The sequence below is a fragment of the Ipomoea triloba genome, chromosome 4 (assembly GCF_003576645.1).
Source record: "Ipomoea triloba cultivar NCNSP0323 chromosome 4, ASM357664v1".
In the NCBI taxonomy this organism is placed as follows: Eukaryota; Viridiplantae; Streptophyta; class Magnoliopsida; order Solanales; family Convolvulaceae; genus Ipomoea; species Ipomoea triloba.
This window is the reverse complement of record NC_044919.1, coordinates 32,596,282-32,612,769: the sequence shown is the minus strand read 5'-3', so window position 1 is coordinate 32,612,769 and position 16,488 is coordinate 32,596,282. Positions and strand designations below refer to the sequence as shown.

General features: G+C 33.8%; 1 protein-coding gene and 1 long non-coding RNA gene across 3 annotated transcripts; one reads left to right on the top strand and one right to left on the bottom strand.

Annotated features, from left to right (window-relative positions):
• Positions 1 to 221: 221 nt before the first annotated feature.
• LOC116016368 (fasciclin-like arabinogalactan protein 4) lies at positions 222 to 10,608 on the bottom strand. 2 transcript variants are annotated; one of them, XR_004097731.1, is made up of 5 exons: positions 10,133 to 10,608; positions 9,846 to 9,923; positions 6,479 to 6,518; positions 752 to 819; positions 222 to 624 (listed from the first exon to the last, which is right to left on the bottom strand). XR_004097731.1 is itself a non-coding variant. In XM_031256604.1 (2 exons), exon 1 carries the CDS (start codon positions 2,362 to 2,364, stop codon positions 1,084 to 1,086), a length of 1,281 nt encoding a protein of 426 aa, XP_031112464.1. In that variant the 5' UTR covers positions 2,365 to 2,471; the 3' UTR covers positions 222 to 624; positions 752 to 1,083. The 2 variants fall into 2 exon arrangements, 1 of the variants encoding a protein (XP_031112464.1); XM_031256604.1 differs by lacking the exons at positions 6,479 to 6,518; positions 9,846 to 9,923; positions 10,133 to 10,608 and having other exon boundaries at positions 752 to 2,471.
• LOC116016369 lies at positions 8,112 to 10,825 on the top strand. The gene is made up of 2 exons (XR_004097732.1): positions 8,112 to 8,712; positions 10,608 to 10,825. It is a non-coding gene; the product is annotated as an uncharacterized LOC116016369 (long non-coding RNA).
• The last annotated feature ends 5,663 nt before the right edge of the window (positions 10,826 to 16,488 follow it).

The following is a 16,488-nucleotide window of genomic DNA, read 5'->3' as shown; positions in this document are numbered from 1 at the left end:
TGAATCTTTTTAATTAATGATTTTTTGGAAATCCCATTTCAGAGTTTCCCATTTGACCTCTAACTTATAAGATGAGTTCTTCGTATGTTGTGGTGATATTCTGTACATTCTGTGTATTCTAACCACAAATTCTATACATCCATCTCAATTATGTATAATGAGTTCTGCGTAGGTTCTGATGTGTTTGTATATTTAGTGTTATCATTTATGTACATACTGAATATCCACAATTTTAATTATGAACATTTAGCATATAAATGGTGAGTACTAGTTTGCTTTACATATGTTTAAAGTTGAAAGAGCAACAATCTTTCCCTGTCGGATCATATCATCGTCACTCCCTTTCTCCCTGCCACTAATTAATATCCAACCAGCCAAACTCCCAGACAATCCAAACTGGATTTGCTGTAATGCACAAAAGTTTCATCTTGACCAACATACCCCTCTCTTATCCCACAACAACACGACACCAAACAAGTCATCCATCATCCACCCCACCCTTTATTTTCCCTCGCCGGAAAAGTACTCAGTAACCACTCAAAACCCAGAAAATTTCTGTTTCTATTATTAGATAAAGCTAGCATCTTTGGTCATCTTCTGTATGTTTCTTTGTCTGTTGAGTTTCTGTAAAAGAAAAATGGGCACTGGGCAGTTATGTTTAGATAAAATGTGTCATCATACTTTCTGACCAAAAGCCAAAAAATCTGCAGATTTTTCTGAACTGCATAGGCAAAAGAGTTTGAAGCATTACATCATCTGAACAACTCTGCTGCAATCTGCACTTTCTCTGCATCACTGCTCTAATAAGATAATGCAAAGCTACAAACCAAATTTAAACAAATCCAAAAATTAACCATGAATTTCTGTAATTACTAAATCATAAATAAAATCGAAACTTTACAGATTACAACAGCAGCAATAATGGACATTGATGAAATTTAACCCCCAAAAGGCCAAAATTTGTTACTCCCTGCGCTAGATTGTCTTCGCACCAACACAAATCGGACATCTTTCTCAGATCTCAGTTGAAAAATGGCTAATTTTTCTTCGTAGCCCCAATTCTCAAGTGTATAATCTCAGAAACTATAAGTTTAACGGCGAAAATAATTGCAAATGGCATACCAGAAAGTGGAATCCTATACAGCATACACTCAAGAATATTCTTGCTACTATGTTCTTGGTCCCCACCGAGGAAAGGTCTTGGCGGAGCCCCGGCGGGGACGATAAATGGCTGGACGGGCCGTACAGTCCGGGGGAATTTTCCGGCGAGAGAGAAATATCAGGCGGCTGAGCAACGCCGCTCGGTATACCGCCATTCCCAGGCTTGTCTCCTTTAATTGGATTCTTCCCGAAGAATTCTTTGGGCAGTAAAACCTGGGAGATTCCGAAAATGGCGACGGGGTTTTGGTCAAACGCCGTCTGAGTCACCAACGCGCGTACGATTCCGGTGTCGATCGTCACCGATCCGTTGATTCTTGAAATGTTGAGCGTGAAGCTCCCGGCGCCGTTCTGCTCGGTCGCCAAGGTCGGCTGGAGCGGATTCACGATGGATTCGAGCGAGCCGAGCGGGTAATAGGAGTGGAGAACGTGGAATCGGAGAACGACGGCCTTCTTGTCGGCCGGGAGAGATTGGAATCTCGCGGAGGAGGGTAGATCGGAAAACGCCTCGTCGGTGGGGACGAAGAGCGTAATCCCGGCGCCGCCCTCGTCCTTCTCGAATTCCTCCTCGACGCCGGACGCGGCGAGCATTGAGGCGGCGACGTTGAAGCCGTGGTCGTCGACGAGCGTCTTGGTTATATTAAGCCCCAACGGCGGCCGAGTCTCCGACGCCATTAGATCGATTCCATAAGGCACAAGAAGAGAATTAACAGAAAAGACAGATACATTGTACGGAACATTCCGGACGAGCGAAATCACGGTGGCGTTAGAAACCGGAGAATGAACGGTGACGGCGCCGGAGACCGGATCCCGGGTAATATTCACCGACCCGAAGTTACTGGACGCCCGGCCAGTCGTCTGGAAGAGCGTGGTCACGAGTTTCCCGGCCGGCGGGACGCGGCGGAGGTCGGACCAAGAAAGGTACTCGAGGAGGACGTGGTAGCGGAGAACGTCGGCGATATTGGTGGGGGACGGAGGGTGGTGGGGGGAGGGGAGGAAGGCGTTGGGGACGGCGAGGAGAGTGAGGGAGGTGCGGGAGGAGAGATCGGCGGCGACATTAGTGGTGGATAGAAGGGAGGTGAAGTCGGTGAGATTAGGGTAAGAGGAGAGGAGAGTGGTGATATCAATGGCGAGTGAGGAGGAGAAGAGGAGAAAATAGAGGAAGGTGGGAGGGGCAAAATGGGGAAGGGAAATAGTAGCAGCCATGCTTCAAAGCTTTTGTTAGGATAGGTGAGGTGAGGGCTAAGTGCTAAGAATGAAGCTAAAGCTAAGCTAAGCTAAGAGAGTGATGAAAGTAAGTGTAAAGTGAGATAGAGAGGCTTGGGAGTGTGAGTTGGCTTATGGGTCCAGACTCCCATAGTGGGCGGGCTATCATGCCTCTCTTTATTATTACATTAACTAGTTACCGGGCACGCGCTTTGCGCGAAACGACATGCCCAATGACCTATTAATGCGTTGAGAATTTGTTTTGAAATAATATATATAATTTGAATTAAAAGTGTAATAGCCAAAAAGACTTTAACTTATAATTACCTAGCATCAAGTTAAGGCCACAACATTTGATGTCATGAAAAGTTGCAAAATATCATACATTTTTTTTTTTACGATTGGCCATGGAAGACTCTCTACACATTTACGATTGGCCATGGAAGCTTCATCCCACAATATCAACTTGCTATGCCTTAGTAATTCAGCTTCTGCACTTTGTTTACTAATATTACACACATATCTATTATCCCCATCAATAGGAATCTTAAACCTAGAATGAGCCGTTCTACCACCAGGTAGAATTGAAGCGGCAATACCTGAACTCGCTGTAGCTAGTGCAATAAATCCCTGTGACCGAACCTTTGCCAATAAACATCTATAAAGAAATGTTTTTCCTGTTCCACCAGGGCCATCAAGAAAAAATACTCCACCACAATCTGAATGTACAGCAACCATAATTTTATCAAAAGCCAATCGTTGCATGTCATTTAGTTTGTCAATACAATGCAAGTCATATTCATTGATTCCTAGGTTTCTTTCTACCTCAACTTCTTTATATTGTCTTTGGGAATCAGAAAGATAAACATCAGGGTCAGGTAATTTAAATTCGGTGATTTTTCTACCATTTTTTTGTAGCAAGTGCTTCACAAGTTGAAGTGCTTTGAGTTCAGCTTCAAACTTAGTATACTTAGTTGAGTTCATAAAATCTTGACAAAAGAATTCCTTATATTTATTCCAAAACCTTACTGGATTAGGTAAATCACAAAAGATTAGTAGAGTAGCAAATAACTGTCGCAAACTTGTTGGCATTTGACACAAAATAGCTTCTTCAATACAACTCTCTATGCTACAATCACTGGATAGCAGTCCCAATTTTTCAGCAGCCTCTCTAAAGGTCTCCATTGTATGTCCTTTAATTATCTTCAAACTACAAAAAGAAGTAGGAGCTCTGACATTCATTAGTAATAATCTTAAATAATAACGTTCACCTTCTGACGGCATAACTGATACAACTCTTCCAATGACCTCTCTTTGTTTCCTTTGATGCCAACGCTTATCATTCAATGACCAAACAAAGAATTCTGGAAACTCAAGATATAATAAGTTAAGTTGTTTTGCAAGTTGATCTACTCTGTTCATATAGAAAAATTGAGTTAGCATTGTGCGAGAACGATAATTTTGTTCTCCATTCTTTTCATCAACTATGCTAACCAACTTCTCGTGTTTATTGAATTTGATATACTGATAGTTTGGTAAATGAACTTGCAAATGCACAACAGAAGGTTTCATTTCAGCAAGATTAAAGCTAAAAATCCTCCATGCTGCCTCAGGAGGTGATACCCATCTTGCATTCTGAAATTCTTTAATTTCATCATATTCCTCAACAACATTATTTCCACACAACCGAATGCTAACTCTATCATGTCCTTTATAAATATACTTATAAATATATTTAACACATTTAATTCCTGCACATATTTCAACATTAACATGGCAATCAAACTTCTCCAATAAATATTTGTTATAAGGAACAACCCATCGATTATCCAACACATGTCCCCTAACAAAAACAGTTTTAAAAGTATCCCTCCTACGATAAATAGGGTAGGAATCATCACCCAAAACTGTTTCATTAGAAAACGATTTAGGGTATTTACTTTTACAACACCTGTTTTTCCCTTCTCTTTTTTGGACCATGCAAGAAAATGTAGGATTTAAAGACTCACATGGACCATGAATCATATGCCTTGCAACTAAACTATGCAAATAAGGATCAACATTTTTATCTGGTATTTCAGCACTCACAATCTTATCACTCTGATCTGGTGAAGTAATTTTATGTTTCCCGCGTAGAATCAATAAAAAATGAGCATGAGGAAGGCCTCTCTTTTGAAACTCAATCACATATGTATAGGCTGCAACTTCACCAAAAATTTGTTTTTTCAAAATGTCATCTTTCATTACTTCAACCCGTGCTCGAAAAACTCTTGCAAGAAGATCAAGTCTATTATGTGCCTCATCATTATAGTATAACAACTCTTTAATCTCAAGCCAATTTGGATTGCATGTCATTGTTAAAAAAAGGTCGGGTTTTCCAAATCGTTGAACAAGTGACATAGCATCCATGTATCTCCTCCTCATATCACGTGGTCCACCAATAAAAGACACTGGCAATATGATTCTACGACCGACATCATAACCAGTACTTGCTCCAACACCAACACTATCTACTAATCCTTGATATGTTTCAATTCTAGATTGATCTTGTTGTGTCCTATAATAATCAAGTCTTTGATTTTCAATTTTGATATAAATGTCAACAATAAATTGTTGTAAAAGTCTTCCAGTATGTAATAACAAACACTGATCATTTGAACGCACTTGAAACTTGTATGCATAATATTCCCTACAAGAAACACACCTTTTCTTTTTTCCCTCACTAATAATTGATTCTTCAGTCGCAATTAGTTCTTCCACAGATGAGACAATTGTAGGGTCAATAATGCATGATTGACGTTTCCTTACTTTATTATATGTAAGGGCAACATTCCTATCAATTCCTTCATGCCAACCAGTTTCACCAAGTGGAAACAAAAGAGGATATTGTAATGGGTCATAACAACCATAATAGTATTGAACATTATGGGAACGCCCACTACATGCATACACCTTAATGCTTCTATTATTTGGGACTTTGTCTGAATCATTCTCTAGCCATATTGCAGCAACTTGTGAAGTTGTAGGCAAATTATAAACTCTTTGATCTAATGATGTAGTTGAGTTCAAACTTATAACAAAGTTATCCCCAAATTTGACATCCTTGAGACTTCTAAAAAATTGAGCATATGGATTTTGGGACATAAGTTCAACAAGATCACTAACTATGCTTCTATCAAGTCGATTAGTGTACCCAACTCTATTATCTACTTCTGCATCAGTGTCAAAGAAATAGAGTTGCAAATTACGGGGTGAATGACCATGGGGTATAAGATCATCTATTAGATGGTACATTTGTCCCTGAACTCTGAACGTATATATTCCTTTGTTACGTCTGCACAAATCTTTGTCATGATTGTGTATTCCAAGAGACGTAAATGCAAATGTGTTATTATAAGTTCTAACACAGTTCATAAAATTCTTTGAAGCCTCATCACAACCGGTGAATAAATTTTTCAATACACAAGGCATTGCATTGGAAACCAGCTTGATTTCACCACCACGACAACAAAAGCCCGATGGTTCGTACTGGAATCGTTTTGCACCACAAAAAGTGCAATCACTAACAGCAGACAATTTAAAAGGATGATTTTCAAAATCATCTACCCCCAATCACGAATTTTTCACAATTGATAACAATGTAAATTATGTCAATGTACATTCACATATCCATCCATCATTCCAAAGGGGAAAAAAAAAGAAAAAAAAAAGATAGAGTCAAAATTTAATTGATGATGACTTATAATTTGATTAACCAAGCAAAACATAGAAATATTATATTAAACCTGATATAATTGGAGCACTAAAATGTGATTTGGCTTGAGAAGTCTTCTCTCCTTTCTCAAGCGCCAAAGCATTAGCAGCTAACCTACGGCGTAGGTTTCTACATTCGTACTTAGACATATTCTCACAGCATCTCTTTTGAACATTTGTACATTGTTGACCTTTATCAACAGGCTTTATACCACTTGTACCACTAATATCGCTCATTGCTAGTGCACTACGCACGAAAGATAGGATTTTAAAAAAATCATATACTCGGTAACAATTACTAAAAGCACACATAAAAAGCAATAAAAACACATATAAGCATTATGAACGAAATAAAACATACCTTATATTTTTTTTTTAAAACCAAATAGTTGTCTTAAAACCTGAAAATTGGAGAACAATAAAATATTAAGCATAAATATAAAATAATTTATAATGGATTAATAATATTTTAGTAACTGTAATTATTTAATTTATATTTTTTTTTAAAACCAAATAGTTGTCTTAAAACCTGAAAATTGGAGAACAATAAAATATTAAGCATAAATATAAAATAATTTATAATGGATTAATAATATTTTAGTAACTGTAATTATTTAATTTATGTTATTTTAGAAATTTTAGTTATCGAAATGATTAATTATTGTGTTTGCGTAGTGTTTGGATGTGTAACTTAGTATATTTGTATATGTGTATATTATATAAATAAACTTGTGCATATTTAGTGTAACTTATGATAAATATTGAAATTATAGTATTCGGTGAAAATATAATCATTTTTTTAAATGATGATAATTGGTGCTTAGTATATTTGTATATGTGTATATTATATAAATAAACTTGTGCATATTTAGTGTAACTTATGATAAATATTGAAATTATAGTATTTGGTGAAAATATACTAATTTTTTGAAATTATGATAATTGGTGAATTGAGTACATTATTGAAGTTTTGTTAATTGGTGGAGTTATATTTATTGAAATTAAAATAATGTTAATTAAGGAATTTAATATATTTTTTTGGAATTTTAATTTAGTAATTGTAAATATTAAATTTATGTGATTTTTGGAAATTTAGTTATTGAAATGAGTAATTGTTTTGTTTGTGGAATATTTTGATGAAAATATTAAGCATAAGTATAAAATAAATTATAATAGCTTAACATATATTTTAATAAGAGTAAACATTTAGTTCATGTGATTTTGTAACTTTAGTTATCGAGATGAGTAATTATTGTGTTTGCGTAGTATTTGGATGTATGTATATGTTATATAAATAAACTTGTGCATATTTAGTGTAATAACTTATGATAAATATTGAAATTATAGTATTCAGCGAAAATATAATATTTTTTAAATTATGATGATTGATGAATTTAATATATTATTGAAAGTTGAAAGTTTGTTAATTGGTGAAGTTATATTTGCTGAAATTAAAATACTGTTAATTAGGGAATTGAATATATTTATTGGAATTTTAATTTATTAATTATAAGCATTTAATTTATGTGACTTGGAAATTTAGTTATTGAAATGAGTAATTATTTTGATCGCGGAATATTTTGATGTATGTATATATTATAGTATTCAGTGAAAATATAATAGTTTTTGAAATTATGATAATTGATGAATTTAATATATTGTTGAAAGTTTGTTAATTTGTGAACTTATTTTTGGTTGAAATTAAAACATTGTTAAATATGGAATTTAATATATTTATTGAAATTTTAATTTACTAATTGTAAACATTTAATTTATGTGATTTTTGGAAATTTATTTATTGAAATGAGTAATTATTTTGTTTGCGGAATATTTTGATGTATATGTACATAGCTTTTTTTGGATTATAATTGGTGTATGTATGTTCCAAAATAGGCCCAAAAACATTTGTTTTTTAAAATTAGGCCCATGTCTGGCCGAATTGGGCCACACATGGCCCAAACCCATAAACCATACTATATGTTCATAATCAATTTTTCACTGCCAAACCTAGCTCCAAACAACTCCTTCCATCCGCAGCGAACATACGGAGAGGGAGAAACGCGGAGAGAGAGAGATGCGGAGTGGAGAGAGAGAGAATCGTGGAGGAAGAGAGAGAGAATCCCAGATGTGAGACGCCCACCGGCCACCGGCAGACCGCCACCACCCCTCAACCCTCAGTGTCTCTCTCGCGCTCTTTCTCTCTCACCACCAGACCTCAACCGCCCCTCACTGTCTCTCTCTCTCACCGCTAGACCGCAACCACCCCTGACGGAGTTCTGACATCTGAGAATCTGAGTTATATGTTCCTCTGTTCTCTAAAGGGTGAAGTCCGAATCTCTCATTCTTCGACTTCTAGAGATTAGAGAACTATCTTCTCTGTTCTCGCCGGACAACGGTGACCCCGTCGACGCAAAAACAGAGGACAGATCCGTAGATCTGGATTGACGAAACCCCAGTTGTGTGTGGTAAGCGATCGCTAGATCCAATCGCCGTCGACTTCGGTGTTGGCTGGTGCAGTCTGCTCAACAGCTCGTCGTTGGCTGCCTGGCCTGAGTTGCTCCATCGCCACCAGATCCGAGCCTCCGACACGACGCCGTGAGTGCTTTCTTTAATTTTTTAATTTCTTAATTTTTTAAAACTAAAAATTGTCCTGGTTGGATTGTGACTTTTGTGTGATTTTGTATTAGTGTTGCCTGTTTATATTATTGCTTGCTATGACAATTTTAAACTTTAAAAACAAATGTCCACTAATGTTCAATAAACATATACTAATTCATACTGGTAAGTGCAAAACTGTTTCGTAAATAAACATACTAATAATGTTAAACTGCTAAAAAAAATGCTAAGTATGTTGATTTATTAAACATACTGTTTGCTAAATATATCGAGTCTCTTTGTTAAAAATATTTATTAAAGATTTTGTTAAATATTTTTAAACATATTGTTTGATAAATATTTATTGTAAACATATTAATAATTATACATTTATATTGCTATTTTGTTTAATACATGTATTGGTTGTTTAAATTTTAGTAAATTATCAATGCATAAGGGGGTTTTTCCACTTCGTCTTAAATGGTTATAACTTAATAGTGTTGCAAAGTGATAAGCTTGTTACAAGAAATTTAAACTATTTGTAATGGGGCACTATCCTTGCTCTTTCCATTAATTATCGGCCTGTCTTTGTAACTTCATCTAAGAAACATATAAGATGATCCATCCAGATATCTAGCTTTCTTTGTTACTGTATTGCATGCTGCTGAAAGTTATGGCTAATATGTGGTGAAATCAAGTAATACACAAATAAATAATGAATATAGAAAGTTGTAACATTTGTCATATATCGCATAAATATTTTGGTAAGAGCAGTTGTGGTTACCTCTCAGTAAGTAATGATATAAATGATACTTAGATCACATTTTCCAGGTGCATATCCATCACCCCTAAATTATAATTTTTTCCCCAAAAATCATGTTGCACGGAGGTATATTATTTCATATATTTGGTAAATTTGTAGTTTGTAGTGTTTTCTTAGAATAATTAAGTGTTAGTTTATTCAATCTATGAAGCATACATCTTAATAATGTTAATTAGGAAAGTAAAATCTTTTAGACATTCATCCTTAATTTTTATACTTGTGCTACAAAATAGAAAGAAAAATTTGCAATTAAAAGAGATATAAAAAATTGTAAACTTGAAGATATAAAACAATAAAGTTTATAACTTACAACTTTTGAAGCAGTATAGAACCTACAGCCAACACAATTGATGCAGTTGGAAAAAGTCCTCTGCGAATACTGGTCAACCTGAAAGGGTTGAGGATGTAATTATTGCAACTTAAAACCATTGTAACTTAATAAGTTGATTGTTAACTCTTTCATTAATTTAGTTATTGAATATGTTCCTAAGTGTAAGTTACTAACTTGCATACTGATTTTATAGAAACATTTGCAATTAAAAGATATATAAAAAGTTGTAAACATGAAGATACAAAACAATAAAGATTAAAACTTACAGCTCCGGAATCAATATATAATCTACAGCCAGCACAATCAATGCAACTTGAGAAACTCCTCACCATATACTGGTCAACCTGAAAGTTTTGAGGAGGTGATTAGTGCAAATAAAAAACGTTGTAACGTTATTTTTTTTCAGAACAAAAACATTGTAACTTAATAAGCCGATTGTTATTTTTTTCATTATTTTAGTTATTGATGAATAAATAAAGTTACTAAGTTGCATACTAATTTTATAGGTTCTATTTGATTATTTGTTGACATTGATTACTTGATACATTGATTTACATTAAAAAAAATATTTAACAGCAGAATTGCAGTGCTCTAAAATCAAAATTAGTTTGATATATTAATGGTAATTAGAAAAGGTACAGTAATTGTTCTTTAATTTTCTTATCTATGCCATGGGATAAAAAGGAACATTTACAGGTAGAAGAGATATACAATTGTTTACTAACTTCTAACAAAATGCAGAAAACAATGATTTCAACTTACAGTTTCAGAGGCAGCATAGAGCTTGGAGCTATCAGTAGCGATGATACTGGAAAAAGGTTGTTGGTATATAGTCGTGTGTTTGAATGTCTTGAAAATGTAATTAAGCAGCCCATAGCTGGATTCAATTATTTGAACGACTGAGCAGACATGAATCTTATTTCCTGGACATTGAAAAACTAAAAAGGTGTCTTGATAAACGTGAGGTGCCATAATGTGTCATAAGAATCAAATTATTCAAATAAAGAAATAATTTTTTTTTGGCACAAATGGAAAAGTTAGCTTGAAAATGGCAAAGTGGCACATTATTTTACTTTTCCTGCCAAAAGTAAAGAGAGAATATTTTGGCCACATTAATAATGTCAGACGCACTCGTGTGGAGTAGTGAGAACTGAGAAGCACTCGTGTGGAGTAATATGGCAAATTCGCAATTTGTTTAAAAGGTGAGGTCAAATGATAAAAAAAATAAAGGTAAATGTTTAATAAAAAAATTTCAGCCATAAGATTTAAGATCAATGGACAGTATTGGTGTCATTTTTGAGGGGTAATTTGCAAGTCCCAAATATAAGTATAGGTAGATAATGCCCACTCATTAACTATCTTTTTTAATCACTCACAAATTTTTACGTTTTAGGCCAAGCACCTTGTGCTCGGGTTGTTATGCCGTGGAAGGTAGACCTGCGTCTACATTCACATACACTATATTCTACATTCACAATTTGTAAACTCCATATTTACACATTACAGGATTATATGTTTAGTAACTATATTACCACGGTTATGCATTCACACATTCAAAACTCTATATTCACAAGTCCTATACTCCACATTTTCACAACTTGAGAACTCCACATTCACACATTACAGGGCTACAAGTTGCTAGAACTTCTTAACTCTATTACAGATTCACACATGCATAACTCTACATTCACGATTTCTATACTCCATATTCACAATTTGAAGCCTCCACATTCACGCATTACAGGGCTACAAGCTGCTAGAACTTCTTACCTCTATTACAGATTCCCACATGCATAACTCTTCATTCACGATTTCTATACTCTACATTCACACTTTGAAACCCCTACATTCACCCATTTTTGGACAACTCTATATTCAGCAAGATGTTTACTAATTTAAAAAAAAAAAAAAAAAAAAAAGAAGAAGACAAAAACGACGTAGTTTTGGACTCAGGTCCACATTGCAAGGTGGACTTGGGTCCATAGCATAATTTGCCCTTGTGCTCAGATGGCAGAGTAATGACTCTCCCATATGAGACGATACTGACTCTTTGTGTTTCAATTGATTGAGAAAAAGAAATTTACGTTTTAGGAAAATTATATTTTAAATTTTGTTTTCAAAAAAAAATATTATAAATTTTGAGAAATTTTAGTCATTAGGAGCTGGTGGAGTGGAATATAATGTTGATTATATATTTTTACAAAAAGAAAATTTAGATATAAACCTAGTAAGAATCATTTGGATATTATACTGAAGTATGCAGGGCAAGAAGAACTCGAATGCGTGTCATATGTATTCCTATTCAGGAAAGTTGAACCCCTCTTACTCCTTTCTTCAAATATTTTATTCAATTTAAACATTAATTATTGATTAAAATCATATCCATACAAATCAATTGTGTGATATGATTCAAGCAAATCAACATCTAGATAATTAATACTACGTACCTATAGAAGTAACTGAAATTGATTCGTAATTGTAAACTCAATCAATAGTTTGAATATCATCAAAAATAATTCTGAACATAAAAAAGTCTCTTATTATAGAAAATAAAAAATCACTATTTAATTTTGTATTTAATGTAAGATCATCATATAGTGATATTAGAAGATTAAGGTTTAATCCTTAATTAGTTAATTCCCTCAAATATTTAAAAGAAATAGAGATTGAACTTGGACCTATTATAAAGAATTAAAGAGGTTGTAGAGTTTGGATTTGGGCCTATGTTAACCATGGACTGCATTTATACAAGCTAAATATATAAAACCCTAATTGCGATAGAAGAAATAAGTAATGATGTGATCCATGAAATTGTTTATTCATTAACAGCTGTTTTCCTGTTCGGAGACGCAAAAGAAATTGTTCATTAGTTAAACAACTATTGAGCATTGAAGTCTACTGTCGAGGTGTCTAAATGTTCAAGGAAATGGACCTACAATTGACCGCAGTTATACAAGTCTTAGGGTTCGCACCCTATTTGCTTACTTTTTTCAGAAAATTGGTCTGAAAGGTTCTAGATAGCAAGGAATTATGGACTTCTTTTTTCCTTTTTCTTTTTTTTTTTTCCTTTTTTTTTTATTTCTTTATCTCATGGGAGAAATATATGATGATCAATTTATTTATTTATTTTTTTTAAGATAAAAGTAGCTATTCCATTAATTCATAACATAAAACGTTTACATTAAGATCAATGGAATGGTAAACCATTCCTTACAGTCAGACATAGAAACAACTTTTCTAACTATGCTATAGAAAACTTGAATCGCAGACTGTTTCATAACTACGAAACTATGTTCCTTCAGGGAGCTTAAAGCTTCATCAATGATCTGGGTCTTCGTCATCACTCTTTTTTGCTCGCCCAGGATAAGATCACACTTGCCGAAATCAAACTAAACGATTTATGCTAATGAAAATGAAAAATGTGCGACTTTGTTATGATGATCAATTTATAATGTGCGACTTTGTTATAAACAACTTAAATGTTGAGAAAAATTAGATCAAGACTCGAGATCAATAACATAAAATGAAAAAAAAGTTTACATGGTTCGATCGAGAGCCTACGTCCACACGAACAAATGAAAATTTTTATTAATTGTAATGATGATAAGACATTCATAGTTATAAACATTATATTTATAAACAACTTTAATGGTATATTTACAAAATTGTTATGTACCATAAGTCCATAACGTAAGGCGTTGGCCGCACACTATTGGCCCACTCAGCGAGCCCGGTTCGGGTTCAAACTATAGAGACAATTGTTGTCGCTTCATTCTACTGTGTTCCAACACATGTTATCTTTCAATAACACATGATGAGACTTACACAATGTTAAATTTAGTATAAATACCTTTTCAATGCTGGGTACTAAACCTATACTAGTATGTATTACTATATTCTCTCTACCGGATTAGCCCAATATAATACCCGAGCCTTACCATGTTTGTTTTGTACTTACGAAATTCAGTAATAAGAACATAAACTTCATGTATATAAATTTTGACCTATTTAAAAATATTCCTTTCAAAATTATTTTTTGATGATAAGACTTGAATCTCTAACTCTAATCATAAAATCTCAAATTTCCAAATAAAGAGGGATGTGACTATGTAAGGATGTTCTTTTAACGAGGTTTTCTCCTCGTTCTGTGATCCTAGCCGGCAAAGGACCACAAGGAGGTTGTATGGGTTGGTGGTGCGCGGGTAGTTAAACGGCTAAACTGTCCCATTTGATTAATTAATGACTTGGTCAAATAGTGTGCGCCGAATTAACGTCCCCACCGGAAGTTGTAAAAAGCCTCCGAACCGGACCGGATGTCTAAATCGGTGTACTCTTTCAACGCTAGGATGAGTCAAGTTAGGATGTGTAACCTACAATTCTTAAACATTTTAGAGTCTAAGCTGACAACATTGAGTATTCGAGACATTTTCACAATGTGTATATGTATAGTCAATCATCTAATTTACTATAAATTAATTTGGTGGTGGCTTTATTATATTAATTGCAGTATTAGAAGTCAAACATTTTTGGCATATTTAATTGCCTAGTAAGTTTGGACTAAACTGTAAAAAAAATAAAAAAAATTATATGGTAAGATCTCACTTAATTTTATGGAGTACGTCACTCTAACATAAATCTAAAAAGTATAACTTGCTGACCTTTCTCAACCTACTGAGACACAAAGAGTCAACAGTTGCCTGAGGCTCAAACCCACTCCCATCATTCATGTGGGAATGTAAACCAGGACACCGGGTGCCACTAGACCACAAGGTCATTGGCGTGTGTTTAGTTGATATATTCTGAGAGTTATGAGTGTATCTCTTTCTTCTTTCTTAAGGATTTTTATATGATTTTGGGTAATTAGTAGAAAATTATAACTAGTCCTCATTGTATAACAGTTAAAAATATAATGTCCAATTCATTAGAATTATAGTATTAAACATTGGTAATGTCTTTTTAGCTCCAAAACTCTTAATTAGTGAAGGATGCGGCTAGGACAACATCCAAAGCCATGTTTATCCCACCACGAGACTTGTTCTGTAAGCAAGTCACTTGTTGTATGGACTAGGGTTAGAAGACTTGGCAACAATTATCTAATTGAGGAAATGATTCAATGAGTCGGGCTAATGAGACCGACGATATAGTACCAACTTCCTTATCTAAAATTAGATCAAACAACTTAATTACACTAATTAGTATATAAAATCATGAACCAAACACACCCTTCATTTTTTTTGAGATGGTGAGGGAAACCAATAGCCACTATCTAAGGGTGTGCACTGCGTAAATCTGCATATGATCATAATCGAAACAGGATCATAAGGAGGTAAACTAATTTAAATTAATTATAATTGATTGGCTTAAATTAAGGAGATCAATAAACCGCTCTTGCTATGAGTCAAACTTGTCAGAGTAATCAATTTCATTTCGTATGTATGTGGTTGTGTATGGATATAAAATATAGGAGTATTAATTAGTAGGTACGTATATAAGGCGAAAGTCGTATCCTTTCTTTATCAGTAAATGATGGATAATTACCCATTACCCATTCTCATTATTTTGGTAGGGAAATACCTGTACTCGACTGCTCCTACTCATTCAAAGTTAGTTCAGTGGTATCCATCATGTACGACTCCAATTGCCACTACTAATATCCAAATACTTGAAATACAAATGAAATTGTAAGATTTTTATTTTATTTTTAATTTTTTTTACATGATAACATAGGTTTTTTGGTTTCGTCAAATTACATTTGATTCATCACATAAGTTTGTCCCAAGACTTTTGAATGAAGGTAAATTCTAAATTACTAAAGTGATTCTAAGATTCTCGCCACCTGTAAAAATTTTACCACTACTGATTGGTCAAAATCCCTAGATGACTCATAAATTCTCAATGGGTTTAGTAGCAAGACTAAATGTTGATTGTTGATTAAGAGATAACTTGAGCTACCATAAGATTTATTCACCAGGAAAATGAGCCTTTAGATTGATGTTAATCTCTCTATATCAGTATTTTTTTTTTGTTTTTGTTTTTTTTTTTTAAATGTTGAGTTGCACAAAAGATAATAATAAATAGCATATAATGAGAACAAGGGTGCACATTTATTATCTTGTAATATAGTAGTGACAGATAAGTTCCTCAACGCCATTGATGTATTACATACCCTTATTTATAACTATATGAATTCCAATATTCTTAATTAGATTGATTTAATCCTTTCAACAAGACCCAAATCACAAAAGAAGTGAAGAATATTTGTTTAATATTACACCATATGATACCATTACCCCATCACATATAGTGATCATTACATGTACTTTTATTAAATGTTGGTAATACAAATATACAATGTGATGTGATATAATACATATTATAATTTCTCAATAATAATAATAATAATAATATCAAAATGAGAACCCACAGAAAATTGTAACTATCACAATTTCATTTTGATGATTAAGATTTGTATATTAAAATATCTGTTTGGTAATCCAAAACACAACCTTCTTCCTCAAACTTACTCCATTGACCCATTCGCTCTTCATTCTGCGACCACATACTATCTTATACTCCGTATTAGTTAATAATAGCAGCAACCTTATAATTAGTCTACAAATAT